The following is a 15,192-nucleotide window of genomic DNA, read 5'->3' as shown; positions in this document are numbered from 1 at the left end:
CACATAAACATCTTGGAAGCATTTCACATCAGAAACCTCAAGACCCATACCAAAGTATAGAATGTGTATCCACCTGCTTTATGGCTCAGAAACCTGGACCCCATATAGGCAACACATAAACATCTTGGAAACCTTTCAAATCAGATGCCTACAACGCATCTTAGGGCTAACCTGGGAGGACAGAGTACCCCATAATGATATCCTTACCAACACCAAGTTGACCGACTCCTCTGTTAGCTCGGCCACGTGATCCGAATGCCTGAACACTGCCTCCCCCGCCGATATCTCTAAGGCCAGCTAAGTGCAGACAAGCGCTCTGCTGGAGGTCAGAGGACCTGCTGAAGCACTGTAACATCCATCCCTCTAGCCTGAAAAACCTAGAAGACAGCATCTTACATAGGAGATGCGAGAGATGCAGCCAAAGACACCAACGTGCAGCTGGGACAACGCCATCCGACTCCCAACACACGTTTCTCAGCTCCCACATCGGCCCCCACAACCACATGAAGTGGCACAAGCGGCAATTGCGCTAACCTACCCCTACCCCCCATCCACAAGAGGAGCATTCTTCATCATCAACATCGATGGACTAAGAGTGTGTGTGAACAGACACCCACCAGGGTAGTGAAAAGATAGTGCTTCTGTATAAGTGTGTGTGGCCGTGCCGTTTTCTCAGTTGTTTTATGGGGTATCAGTCATGCTTCATTACAGTTAGACTGTTAAGGTATGGGAGGTCAGCTCTCTCAGTTGTTAAAGGGTTATCTGTGCTTAGTTAGGTTAATCATATAACATTATCAGATATGTTACTACTTTGCCGTGGGTTGTAAGTTGCTACTTTCAGCTTGCCAGCAATATTACATTAGTCATGCGTCATTACCAGCTCCTGATGTGGTTGCTATGGAATGCTATAATGCAACAGTATATATTTATATAGCTCTGAAATGGGTTGCCAGTGCACAGTGAAACATTTATAAGCTGTAACTCTCTAATAATTTGACCCATATAGAGACCATGGTGCTATCTTTATAAAAGTGTCTATAGTCAGTACATCTGACCCTCACACACTTATACTGTACATCTGTTACTGGTTATCATGTGACTCTCTCTGACCCCTACTCACTAATCCATTTCAACTGTAAAGGAATCTCATGGTCACGTGTCTTCCTTTCTATTTCTACCAGGCCCGTGGATGGAGGGAGGAGTGGGTTTGAAAATAGTGTCCTCCTGACACCCAAGAGGACACCAGCGAAGCTGACATACACAACGTGCCATTACATCCCTCCTGCATCACTCAGCCTTGGACTTCATTACTCAGCACTAGGATATAATATGCAGTAGGTAACATTTATAGATGGTGGCAAAAATACAATAAAATCATATTTTTTTATATTCATTTGTTGTCAGCATACAGTAGATAGACTAATAAAAGTGATTAGCAATCTAACATGTACTTGTGTATTTTACTATGTGTATTCAGTTGAGGGAATATAGTGTAAGACCATATAGGGGGGTGATTTAGTGTTACATGTTAATGGTTAGCATTGGTCATGTATCTGCTGTTCTTAACAACATGTTAAGAAGTGCCATGGCTGAATATAAATCCTAGGGGATTTTGTAGGGGATGACCCTTAAAGTTCAATGTTACAGTTTAGATGGTTAAGAAGTTCAAGGTCAGGCTGCTATGGAAGTACAGCCCAGATCTGTTTGTGTGTGTGTGTGTGTGTGACATACCTGGGCACACCCAGGGCACTCGTTGCCGTTCTCGCAGGTCCTGCGACGTGATTGGATGCCGCCTCCGCAGGGCACCGTGCAGCGTTCCCATGCTGACCAGGCCGACCAATAGACATGAGGCGGGCAGGGCAGGTGCTCGTTACAATACCTAGGAAGGACAAAGACCACGGCGGATGAGTGTGTGTGTGTGTGTGTGTGTGTGTGTGTGTGTGTGTGTGTGTGTGTGTGTGTGTGTGTGTGTGTGTGTGTGTGTGTGTGTGTGTGTGTGTGTGTGTGTGTGTGTGTGTGTGTGTGTGTGTGTGTGTGTGAGAATACAAGTACACACAGAGAGGCTATGGGAGTGCTGGGGGCCATGTGCAATCTGAGGTCTTTACTTTGCCCAATAGTATCCCTGAGTCAGTCTGTCTTTGGAATGGTTGGTTGTAAATAAGTGGTATTTTTTACATGATACACAACAGTACAATTATAAAAGAGGGACACTGGGCTTCTGAAAACCTTACCATATTTTAGACCGCAAGCTAAGGCAGCGAATCAACATAGCTTTTAAGGAGTTGGAGCTACTGATGCCACAAGACAACAATGACTATAGAGCACTTCTGTACAGTCCAAAGACAGACCGACAGACAGACTTACAGACAAATGTTAACAAGTTAACTCCATTAAAACAAAGATCTTTTACAGACTGAAGTATATTGCTTTTATGTCGCCATCAACGACAGAGAAATTACACACTATTAAACTAGAATTACTAGAATTTAACAAAGCCTGCAAATGCACCATGTATGTGGTAACCCATTTAGATATTCCTCTGAAATTCAGACTTAAACATGCATGTAATGTCCCTTTATGAATGTTATATCTTAATGAGTCTACATTCATATCTCACATATTTTAATGGTGCTGCCTTTGAAAAAGCCACATAGACTCATGAATCATGTTTAATTACAATATTTAATTATTACTGTACTGTTCCATAGGTTAGTGGAGTTCATTATTCAAAAATGTGATGCTGATAGTCTAATTATTGCCCATATACTTACACAAACTACAACTTCAGCAGTGTTTGTGTAACCATGAAAAACATTTTATGTTGGATAAAAACTTTAGTGATGGTGACTCACGCAGATTTCCCTTACCTCATCGTGTCTGAGATTTGACTCCGAGAGAAAGAGATAGGCCTTGTTATATCTGCTTATACATATAACAGATAACACACACTGTGTACAAAACATGAAGATCTGCTCTTTCCATGACATAGACCTACCAGGTGAATCCAGGTGAAAGCTATGATCTCTTATTGATGTCACTTGTTAAATCCACTTCAATCAGTGTAGATGAAGGGGAGGAGACCGGTTAAAGAACGATTTTTAAGCCTTGAGACAATTGAAACGTGGCACACAAAAGAAAACGGGGTATGGTAGTAGGTACCAGGCACACCAGTTTGTGTCATGAACTGCAACGCTGCTTGGTTTTTCACACTCAACAGTTCTGTGAGTATTAAGAATGGTCCACCACCCAAAGGACATCCAGCCAACTTGACACAACTGTGGGAAGCATTGGAGTTAAAATGGGCCACCTAGCAGAGTCCATGCCCCAATGAATTCAGGCTGGGGAGGTTCCTAATGTTTGCTATACTTAGTGTATATTATGTTGCTTTCTGGAGCGCAATGAAAAGTTCAAATAGGAAAACATTGGTGCATTACTCTGTTTTTCTATAAACCTATTTACATTAAAGTGCCTGAGATTCGGCTGAGGAAAGGGGAGAAAGAGAGAGAGATAGAGCAAGAGATGACAGAGTGAGAAAGAAAAAGAGAGCGAGAGGAAGTTAGAACGGGAGAGGGAGGGAAGCACCGATTGCAGGAAAAATGAGAAAATGAAAGAAAGAGAGGGGGTGAAAGGGATGGGATATAATGCAAATGGTAGCGATATTAGCATTGATCTGCAGGGTCCCCTGCTGAGCCTCAGAATGGAAGAGTCAGACCTAAGCCAGATCCATAGTAAATAGATTTAGAGCTTCGCTAAACTCATCGTCAATCCAGCCATGCAAATTGTTCTGCTCACTGATTAGATTAGCCTTTGTAAAATGCAACGGCCTCCCCCTCCCTCCTTCTCCCTCAGTAAAACTGGGGAAGAAGTCAAGAAGAAAATGGTACTAATAATTTGCCTATAGGAGCTGAGTAAGCAGGGGAATACAGTGGACATGTGCTGAGGGGGATGCTAGCATAAGGTACATAAACCTGAGCATTAGCCAGCCAGACTTCTGCCCCATGGCATTGACTGATTGGTTTTTGTAACGGTTTCTCTTCCTACAGCCAGCAAACAAGGACAAACTGCTGGGATGCCCCTGGTCAGGTACTCAGACAGTTGGGTGTGAAAAGAGTGACTTTTCATCATTGATATATACACTACATGACCAAAAGTATGTGGACACCTGCTTTTCAAACATCTCATTCCAAAATCATGGGCATTAATATGGAGTTCATCCCAAAGGGGTTCGATGGGGTTGAGGTCAGGGCTTTGTGCAGGCCAGTCAAGTTCTTCTACACTGATCTCGACAAACCATTTGTGTATGGACCTTTATGCATGGGGGCACTGTCATGCTGAAACAGCAAAGGGCCTTCCCCAAACTGTTGCCACAAAGTTGGAAGCACAGAATCGTCTAGAATGTCATTATCTAGAATGTCATTGTATGCTGTAGTTCACTGGAACTAAGGGGCCTAGCACGAACCATGAAAAACAGCCCCAGACTAATATTCCACCCCCACCAAACTTGACAGTTGGCACTATACATTGGGCAGGTAGTGCTCTCCTGGTATGCGCCAAACCCAGATTCGGTGTGATTCATCACTCCAGGGAACGCGTTTCCACTGCTCCAGAGTCCAATGGCGGCGAGCTTCACACCTTTACACCTTCAGAAAGTATTCATACCCCTTGACTTATTCCACATTTTTGTTGTGTTAAAGCCTGAATACATTTTTTACAATACTCTATAACACACAATACCCTATGATGACAAAGTGCAATCATTATTAAATACTCTTTAAAACAATGTTGAAAACGGGATCATTTTATTGTTCTCTAACTTCGCTGGGTTGGAGAAAAAAGTACATTACCTCTACTTATCACTATTTTTAGCCAACTGTACAAAGCTTCTGCCGGTAGCTTGCAAAGTAAACATCAGCTAACAGTACATTGGCAAATACATTCTTCGTTGCTTGACAGACAAAGCCCACAAAGGATGGGAAATGAACCTAAACCACTCATACTTGTCAGGTATAGTTAACGTTTATTTTATATCATTCAAATATTCAATTAATGGTGGCCAATATTGAGAGATATCGTGAGGCTACCCCCACGTATCTAAAACGACATAATCAACTGATGCTTACTGATTATGAAAAGCATGTAGTTACTTGCTGTGTAACTGATGATAAATCTAACTGTGTGCAATTGTTTTGCATGGAAAAATGGAAAAATGGGAAATGTCTAGTTCTGACTATGCTCTTCAAGAGGTGATGATATTAAAACCAAATAGTGTTAACATTTATTAAACAATCCCTTGAAAACAGCACAGAGTTGTCAATAGTTTTAGAGGAGCTGGGGGTCTCCCTGCCCCCCCCCCAGCAAGAAAACCGAACGCTCTGCACCGTATTTTGACGCTACACTTAAGCTCTAACTACAGCCATCAGGCTTTATAAATAAAGTGTGCCTGTACATCTGAGATGAATATCTATTAAAGGAGGCTCTACGGCCACAGCAGAAAAACCCTCCACCCTATTCCTAGCATTAAAGGGAGAGCGCATTGCCAAAATCAAAGTGGTCCAACGTATAGCTGAGTCTACATTCCACACCATTTGTTCTGTACATCTGTATTTGCATTCGGTGGGAATCACTACATGCCTTTAACAAGTCAAGACAGTTTGCCTTTCAATTAAGACAGAAATGAGAGGAGATAGATAGATAGATAGAGCAGACAGAATGAGAGAGAGGACAGTAAGAGAGAGAGACAATGTTAACACGTTTCCCATGCCAATAAAGCCCCTTGAATTGAATTGAATTGAATTGAATTGAGAGAGAGAGAGAGAGAGAGAGAGAGGACAGAGCATGAGCAGAATCAAGAAAACCTACTCTTTTGGAACAGACAGACCCTTCTCCCCCGCAAGATCAGAGTGATACAGCATATTTCATCAATTAACACGTGTCTCCCTCCACAGTGTGTAAAGCCACCAAGCCCTACTATAGGACCCTAATGGATTCTCTCATTCTCACAGCTCTACTGTTCAATGTGTTTTATTGGCTGAGCAGGTAGTATGAAAGAAAGAGATGGAGAGAGGGTCAAGGAGTGAAAGACTGAGGGAGAGAGAGAGAGAGAGAGAGATGAAGGGGGCAGGGTAGTCATAGTTATGAGTGCACTCGAACAAATGATACATCTACAGTCTCTTTTTCACCTTGAAAACTTGCTTCAGTCACCATGGAAACTCTTCAGTCATTTACAGCTCAGTTTTTTTCACACTTTCTTTCCATTTTTCTCACGGTCACATTTTTTAAATAATATTTTAATTTTTTTATTTTACTCTTATTTTACCAGGTAAGTTGACTGAGAACAAATTGTTCTACTGTCTCATACACAAATGCCATAAGCCTGTGTCACACAAAGCAATTTGGACACAATTTCTGTTGCAGATGCAAGTTCCAAGTGACATCATCTAAAGCACCTTTGCTGATACATGAGGCAATTCAAACGCAATTCAAATTGCATGCAACAGCCAATCCTGTTATCAATAAGTAAAGACTATTTAAGTACTACTTAAGACGTTTTTTGGGGCATCTACACTTGACTATTTATATTTTTGACAACTTTTACTTGTACTACATTCCTAAAGAAAATAATGTACTTTTTAATCCATACATTTTCACTGACTAAATTCTTTCCAATATGTTGAGTAATTATCTTTTTGTTTTCTCATGATTTGGATAGGTCTAATTGTGTTGCTGTCCTGGGGTTTTGTGGGGTCTGTTTGCTTCGGGGGCTCTTCTCCAGGTTCATTTCTCTGTAGGTGATGGCTTTGATATGATATGGTGGTTGTAGAATTTAACGTCTCTTTTCTGGATTTTGATCATTAGCGGGCATCGGCCTAATTCTGCTCTGCATGTATTATTTGGTGTTTTACAAAATTTTTGCAGAATTCTGAATTCATCTCAATTTGGTGTTTGTTCCATTTTGTGAATTCTTGGTTGGTGAGTGGACCCACGACCTCACAACCATAAAGGGAAATGGGTTCTATAACTGATTCAAGTAATTATAGCCAGATCCTAATTGGTATGTCTAATTTTATGTTCCTTTTAATGGTATAGAAGGCCCTTCTTGCCTTGTCTCTCAGATTGCTCACAGCTTTGTGGAAGTGACCCGTGGAGCTGGTGTTTAGGCCAAGGTATGTTACATTTTTTGTGTGCTCTAGGGCAACAGTATCTAGATAGAATTTGTATTCGTGGTCCTGGGAACTGGACCTTTTTTTGGAATACCATTATTTTTGTCTTACTGAGATTTACATTCAGGGCCCAGGTCTGACAGAATCTGTGCAGAAGATCTAGGTGCTGCTGTAGGACCTCCTTGGTTGGGCACAGAAGCACCAGATCATCAGCAAACAGTAGACATTTGACTTCAGATTCTAGTAGGGTGAGGCCGGCTGATGCAGACTGTTATAGTTCCCTCGCCAATTCGTTGATATATACTGTATGTTGAAGAGGGTGGGGCTTAAGCTGCATCCCTGTCTCACCACATGGCCCTGTGGAAAGAAATGTGTGTGTGTACATGGATTTTATAATGTTGTATGTTTTTCCCCAACACCACTTTCAAATACTTTGTATAGCAGACCCTCATTGAGTCAAAGGCTTTTTTGAAATCAACAAAGCATGAGAAAACTTTGCCTTTGTTTTGGTTTGTTTGTTTGTCAATTAGGGTGTGCAGGGTGAATACGTGGTCTTAGTGCCCTCGTCAATGTATGTTGAAGAGGGTGGGGCTTAATCAGCATCCCTGTTTCACCCTCTGGCCCTGTGGAAAGAAATGTGTGTGTTTTTTGCTCATTTTAACCGCACACTTGTTCGTCTACATGGATTTTATAATGTCGTACGCTTTTCCCCCAACACCACTTTCCATCAATTTGTATAGCAGGCCCTTGTGCCAAATTGAGTCTAAAGCTTTTTTGAAATCAAGACTTTGCCTTTGTTTTGGTTTGTTTGTCAATTAAGGTGTGCAGGGTGAATACATGGTCTGTTGTACGGTAACATGGTAAAAAGTTAATTGGACATTTGCTCAGTAATGCAGAGGATTGTCCAACAGTTGTTGTTAGCGCATATCACATGGTAGTTATTAGGGTCAAATATGTCTCCACGTTTGTAGATTGGGGTGATCAGTCCTTGGTTCCAAATATTGGGGAAGTTGCCAGAGCTGAGGATGATGTAAAGAGATAAGTGTCGCCAATTGGAATTTGTGGTCTGTATATTTTATAATTTCGTTTAAGATACCATCAACACCACAGGCCTTTTGGGTTTGTATTTTGTCCTGTAGTTCATTCAATGTAAATTGGGGAATACAGTGGGTTCTGGAAGTCTTTAATAGTTGATTTGTATTTGATCATGTATATGTTTTTGCTGTTTGTTCTTTGTCATAGAGCCAAAAAGATTGGAGAAGTGGTTTATCCATACATCTCCGTTTGGATCGATAACTCTTCGTGTTGTTGTTTGTTTAGAGTTTTCCAATTTTCCCAGAAGTGGTTAGATTCTATGGATTCTTCAATTACATTGAGCTGATTTCTAACGTGCTGTTCCTTCTTTTTCCGTAGTGTATTTCTGTATTGTTTTAGTGATTCAACATGGTGAAGCCGTAGGCTCAGGTTGTCTGGGTCTCTATATTTTTGGAAGGATACGTTTCTCAATTTCTTTCTTAGGTTTTTGCATTCTTCATCAAACTATTTGTCATTGTTGTTTCATTTTCTTAGGTTGTCTGCTTGAAAGTTTTAGATTTAATAGGGAAGCTGAGAGGTCAAATATACTGTTTTGGTTTTCTACTGTCAGGTTTACACCTTCACTATTATAGTGAAACATTCTGTCCAGGAAAAAGTCTAGAAGGGATTGAATTTGTTGATGCCTAATTGTTTTTTGGTAGATTTCCACACTACTCTCCTTCCATCTACAGTATAGCATTTCTTAATATTATTCAGTTCCTTTGTCTTTGATGCCTGATGACCGAGCAAAACTCTGTCAAGTAGTGTGTGATTTTGCTATGATCTGATAGGGGTGTCAGTGGACTGTGAACACTCTAAGAGACTCTGGGTTGAGATCAGTGATAAAGTAGTCTACAGTACTACTGCCAAGAGATGAGCTACAGGTGAAGTCAGAAGTCTACATACACTTAGGTTGGAGTCATTCAAACTCATTTTTCAACCACTCCATACATTTCTTGTTAACAAACTATAGTTTTGGCAAGTTGGTTAGGACATCTACTTTGAGCATTACACAAGTCATTTATCCAACAATTGTTTACAGACAGATTATTTCACTTATAATTCACTGCATCACAATTCCAGTAGATCAGAAGTTTACATACACTAAGTTGATTGTGCCTTTAAACAGCTTAGAAAAATGTAATGGCTTTAGAAGCTTCTGATAGGCTAATTGACATCATTTGAGTCAATTGGAGGTGTACCTGTGGATGTATTTCAAGGCCTACCTTCAAACTCAGTGCCTCTTAGCTTGACATCAAGGGGAAAAGAAAATAAATCAGCCAAGACCTCTGAAGTCAAATTGTAGACCTCCACAAGCCTGTTTTATCCTTGGGAGCAATTTCCAAATGCCTGAAGGTATCACGTTTATCTGTACAAACAATGGTATGCAAGTATAAACACCATTGGGACCACGCAGCTGTGATACCGCTTAGGAAGGAGACGTTTGAACCTACTTTGGTGCGAAAAGTGCACATCAAATCAAATTTTATTTGTCACATACACATGGTTAGCAGATGTTAATGCAAGCGTAGCAAAATGCTTGTGCTTCTAGTTCCGACGATGCAGTAATATCTAACATGTAATATAACCTAACAATTCCACAACAACTACCTTATACACACAAGTGTAAAGGAATGAATCCCAGAACAACAGCAAAGGACCTTGTGAAGATGCTGGAGGAAACAGGTACAAAGGTATCTATATCCACAGTACAACGAGTCCTATATCGACATAACCTGAAAGGCCGGTCAACAAGGAAGAAGCCACTGCTCCAAAACCGCCATAAAAAAAGCCAGACTACGGTTTGCAACTGCACATGGGGACTAAGATCGTACTTTTTGGAGAAATGTCCTCTGGTCTGATGAAACAAAAATAGAACTGTTTGGCCATAATGACCATCATTATGTTTGCAGAAAAAAGGGGGAGGCTTGCAAACCGAAGAACAACATCCCAACAGTGAAGCACGGGGGTGGCAGCATCATGTTGTGGGGGTGCTTTGCTGCAGGAGGGACTGGTGCACTTCACAAAATAGATGGCTCATGAGGGAGGAAAATTATGTGGATATATTGAAGCAACATGTTAAGACATCAGTCAGGAAGTTAAAGCTTGGTCGCAAATGGGTCTTCCAAATGGACAATGACCCCAAGCATATTTCCAAAGTTGTGGTAAAAGGTATTGGAGCCCTGACCTCAATCCCATAGAACATTTTTGGGCAGAACTGAAAAAGTATGTGCGAGCAAGGAGAACTACAAACCTGACTCAGTTACACCAGCTCTGTCAGGAGGAATGGGACAAAATTCACTCAACTTATTATTGGAAAGCTTGTGGAAGGCTACCCAAAACTTTTAACCCAAGTTAAACAATTTAAAGGCAATGCTACCAAATACTAATTGAGTGTATGTAAACTTCTGACCCACTGGGAATGTGATGAAAGAAATAAAAGCTGAAATAAATCATTCTCTCTACATTTATTCTGACATTTCACATTCTTAAAATAAAGTGGTGATCCTAACTGACCTAAGACAGGGAATTTTTACGAGGAAGAAATGTCAGGAATTGTGAAAAACTGAGTATAATTGGATTTGGCTAAGGTGTATGTAACATTCCGACTTCAACTGTATATGTGTACCTACCATAGGAGCCCCCTTGAAGCCTACCATTGACTATGAACATACCCAGTCAGAAGGAGCTGCAGGAGTTGTGACCAGTTTTTGTTGGTTATGTTGTCGTAGTTGTGTCTATGTAACAGTATAACTTTAGACCGTCCCCTCGCCCATACCCGGGCGCGAACCAGGGACCCTCTGCACACATCAACAACAGTCACCCACAAAGCATTGTTACCCATCGCTCCACAAAAGCCACGGCCCTTGCAGAGCAAGGGGAACTACTACTTCAAGGTCTCAGAGCATGTGACGTCACCGATTGAAACGCTATTTAGCGCGCACCACCGCTAACTAAGCTAGCCATTTCACATCCGTTACATCTAGGGGGTATATGGGGGAGGTAATGTTGTCACATCCAGGTAGGTGTTTGTCCTCGTGTGCTGAGGGTGTCAGGTTCTTGTCCAGTTCTGGCATTTAGGTCACCACAGACTAGTACATGTCCCTGGGCCTGGAAATGGTTGATCTCCCCCCTAGGATGGAGAAGCTGTCATCGTTAAAGTATGGGGATTCTATTGGGGGTATATACATAGCATACATGAGGACATTTTTCTCTGATTAGATAATACCCTTTTTAATTTCTTGCCAGATGCAAAATGTTCCTGTTTTGACTAATTTAATAGAGTGGGTTAGGTCTGCTCTATACCAAATTAGCATATCCCCTGAATATCTTTCCTGTTTCACACCTGGTAGTTTGGTGGAAGGGACTACCAGCTCTCTGTAACGTAGATGGCAATCAGTGGGTCCATCTTTTCTGTACCATGTGTCTTGTAGGATGACAATGTCTGTTTTTCCAATTTCTTTGATGAAGTCTGTGTTCCTGCTCTTTAGGCCAAAGACAGATGACCTTAGACCTTGTATATTCCAGGATGAGATAGTAAACGCTTTGTGTTCCGTAGTGTCTAGTGTTGTTTTTGTGTGGTTTAGGCCCGGACCATCACAGTAGGTGTGAGCAGAGCATGTTGAGCATCTGATACATACCTCTTAGGTCGCAGAATGAGATATGGGCGGGTGTAATATTGTGGTTTGGGCCTGTTGCTCTGCTCACGGCTTGGGCATATGTCCTGCTGTCATGTTGAGGTCCTTGTCGCAGGGGCGTGGGGCATGGGGTGGACAGAAGGGGCATAAGTCTGATATGTGGGGGCCTATATAGAGTGTGGCCAGGGTTTGCTTGGGGTGGTCTTAGCTGGTTGGGGTGTGGCTGGTGATGCTGTGGTCTGGGTGTAGTTCCTCTTGGCATGGGTTGTCTCAGTGCAGGTCCTTCAGGAGGGGGTCTTGCAGGTCTGGGAGTGTGTCTCGCTGGTCTCGGAGGGGTGTCCATTCTCTGTTGCTCCTGTGTGAGGTGCTGGAGCTACGGTTGAGGGTCCTTCAGGGTCCTGGCAAACAATGGGATGGCTGCCTTGTAGAGGTAGACCTGGTCGTAAAGTCCAGGGTGGAGTGGTGGGCCAGGTATACATTAGGTTTTGAGGCACAGTCTTGTGAAATGCTTGCATTCACCTGCTTTATGGTGGCAGGGTGAAAGTATTTTTGTGGTAGCAGGGTGGAGATAACCACTTGTGCTTTGGGGAAAGTGGAAGATGTTTTTTCAATCACTCCCTTGAGTGCTGTGGCCATCCTTTCATGCTGCGTCCTCAGGTCATTTGTGCCCATGTGAATTATGATGTGTCACTAGGGGACCCTAGTCTGTCCCCTGACAACAGTTCCAGGGCATGCCTAGTGTTTGGTCACCAGAGTTTAGCAACTGTGTGTTTGTGAAAAAGTTGATCCTCTTGAATGTATTTGCCATTTGAGTCAATGAGGAGCACAATCTCTGGCTTTTGTATGTTCTCAGTGGACGTGTTGGGGTTGTCAAGACAGCAATCAGGGGAGCTGACAGGGGGGCTGTTAGGAGGGGTTGGTGGTTGTGTTGTCTGTCCCATTGTTGTGTTGGAGTTGGGGTCTGGCTTCTCTGTGGGAGTGTCCTGCTCTCTGTCACACCTCAGCGTTCACCTCTTCATTCAGTGCCACGTGTGCCTCTAAGTTCTCTCACCTCAGTCCGTAGAGCAGCCAGCTCTCTCAGACTACCATCTCTTGACATAGGGCTAGTGTGCCTTTGTAGCACTGTGCCATGCCAGGGGATGGTCTGGTTAATATAGCACTGTGCCATGCCAGGGGATGGTCTGGTTAATATAGCACTGTGCCATGCCAGGGGATGGTCTGTGTGGAAAATTAAGTTGCTTATGTTCCCCTCTTTGTAGCAGTCAGCAAATAGTGTCTCTGGGTTGTTCTTGAGGAGCTTTTTTTGTATTTATTCCTTGCAGTGTATTTTTAATATCCATGGGGTTCGGTATTCTAATAACCTCTGGACAGGGATAAGCAATGGGGGCTTCAAAAACCTCTACATTTGGGTGGATGGGGGAGCTGGGGAACTCTCCTGCCATTGTTAGGCTCAAGAGTTTTCACTCCTCTCACTTAAGTGATAATTGATCAGTTCAGTTTCTTTTCTAGCAGCTTGGTACTTTGTAGCCTTATTTATTAAGCTTTACATAACACAATTCCCTCCAGATTATTGTCTTTTCCTTTTAGCCTTCAGAAGTAGGTTCAGACTGAACTTTACTCACTCAGTGTTGTTGCAGATGGAATTTCCAGGTTCCGCTGTGTTTCTTCTGCAGGTTTTGGTTTGTTAGAAGTTTTTTCTTGATAGTCCTTGGTAGTAATAGTCCATTCAGGTAATTTTGTCTTAAATGAAGGTTTTTGGTGTGGAATTGTGATTTGGATTGAAGGATTTGATGTTGAGGTTAGTATCCTGTATTAGTCCTTGCGAAAAAAATCAGGTTTATCTACATTTATCCAACTCTAATTCTATATTTTTTCAGGAGAACTCAGGAGCTCATGCTCTCGGTGTGTGTGTCGCTCTCTCTCGCTATCTATCCCCCTCCCTCTTTCCCTCCCTCCAGAGGTGGTCAATGAAATTAGCAGCATCATGGGTAGCTAAAATAAGCTGGAGTCTCATATAAAGAATGCCCAAGTCCCCCATGTTTCACTATGATGAAATGGACCATGTATAAATGACATATAGAGGAACAAAGTACCCAGACACTAAGGAATCTGTGTGAAGTTATTCTCATATTATTATTTACTTTGTTGTAAAGTTTCAGGTAAAGAAGTTTCACTTCAAATAACCTGTAGACGTGTTGACCTTCTCTACCTGCACTGTTTCATGTTCTCTCACTTTTATTTTTCTTCTCTCACTTTCTTTCTCTGCAAATCCCATATTTCAGAGGGCCACATCGGTTGCTTAGAAACCTTCAAAACATATTTTTTGGAGGTGATTATTCCAGACCAAAGCAGAGGATCCAGAGCTTCAGAAGGAATGCAGCTTCCCTCGTCTGTGTGGAGCTCAGATAATTACCAGGCTCAGAAACATCCCTCTCTCTCTTAATTGGCTGTCAGAGTCGGACAGAAGTGATTATGACAACAGCGAGTAATTTCTTCCAGCCATACATTTTACATTATAATGTATGACTGGCTAGATGAAGGACTCAAGACTTCTGTGACACTCACACCAGCAAGGGGACCGTGTGAGGTGATCTTGTGTGGATTTACGGTTAAGTATAAGTGGCTATGTGCGTGTGTACATGTGTATGAATTTATGTGTGTGAGTCCTGTACCTCTCCTCTCGGTTCTGCCCCACACACACTCGTCCTCCGTGGCGCGGGGTGGGGTTGCTGCAGGACCTCTGGCGGACCTGGAAGCCAATGCCACAACTGGTACTGCAGGGAGCCCACAGAGTCCAGGGGGTCCACGCTCCATTCCTATAGAGAAACACAGACCACAGGGTTACACACACAACGAGAGAGGCGCTGGAGAAAGATAGAATGCTTGCTATTGGGAAAATCTTTGTTATCGAATGAAATATATACTCTATTTCATGTATTATCCATAACATGAACTGTAAGCTTGTGGTGTCTTTGTGAGAAAAGGGCAGATTGACAAATACAAATGAAAAGACAGACAGACAGACAGACAGACAGACAGACAGACAGACAGGCAGACAGACAGACAGACAGAAAGAAAGACAGATACCTGGAGCAGTTGGCCACCTCCACGTTGAGTCCATGACAGGATTGACCCCCACACTGGGGTGTGGGGTTATCACACGCCCTGGTCCGACACAGACAGGACCCAGCACTGCCTCCATCAGTATTGCTACAGGCCCCCCAGCCTGACCAGGACCCAAACCCTCCATCCACCGTCACATTACGCACCTGGGGAAAATACAGAGAGGAGGAAGAAAATACTTCGAACTATGTTGGAGG

At 42.6% G+C, this 15,192-nt stretch overlaps 1 protein-coding gene across 3 annotated transcripts in view; it reads right to left on the bottom strand.

Annotated features, from left to right (window-relative positions):
* Positions 1-15,192, bottom strand: part of sema5a (sema domain, seven thrombospondin repeats (type 1 and type 1-like), transmembrane domain (TM) and short cytoplasmic domain, (semaphorin) 5A) — a 198,121-nt gene that overhangs the window by 52,416 nt on the left and 130,513 nt on the right. For all 3 annotated transcript variants that reach the window (XM_031796477.1, XM_031796475.1, XM_031796476.1), the window contains 3 exons: positions 14,960-15,141; positions 14,545-14,688; positions 1,732-1,879 (listed from right to left, as the gene is read on the bottom strand). In XM_031796477.1, the coding sequence (XP_031652337.1) occupies positions 1,732-1,879; positions 14,545-14,688; positions 14,960-15,141 (474 nt within the window). The remainder of the gene's footprint in view (positions 1-1,731; positions 1,880-14,544; positions 14,689-14,959; positions 15,142-15,192) is intronic.

The sequence above is a fragment of the Oncorhynchus kisutch genome, linkage group LG18 (assembly GCF_002021735.2).
Source record: "Oncorhynchus kisutch isolate 150728-3 linkage group LG18, Okis_V2, whole genome shotgun sequence".
Classification (NCBI taxonomy): Eukaryota; Metazoa; Chordata; class Actinopteri; order Salmoniformes; family Salmonidae; genus Oncorhynchus; species Oncorhynchus kisutch.
Note: the sequence above shows the minus strand (reverse complement) of the source record. Positions and strands in the feature narration are given on the sequence as shown.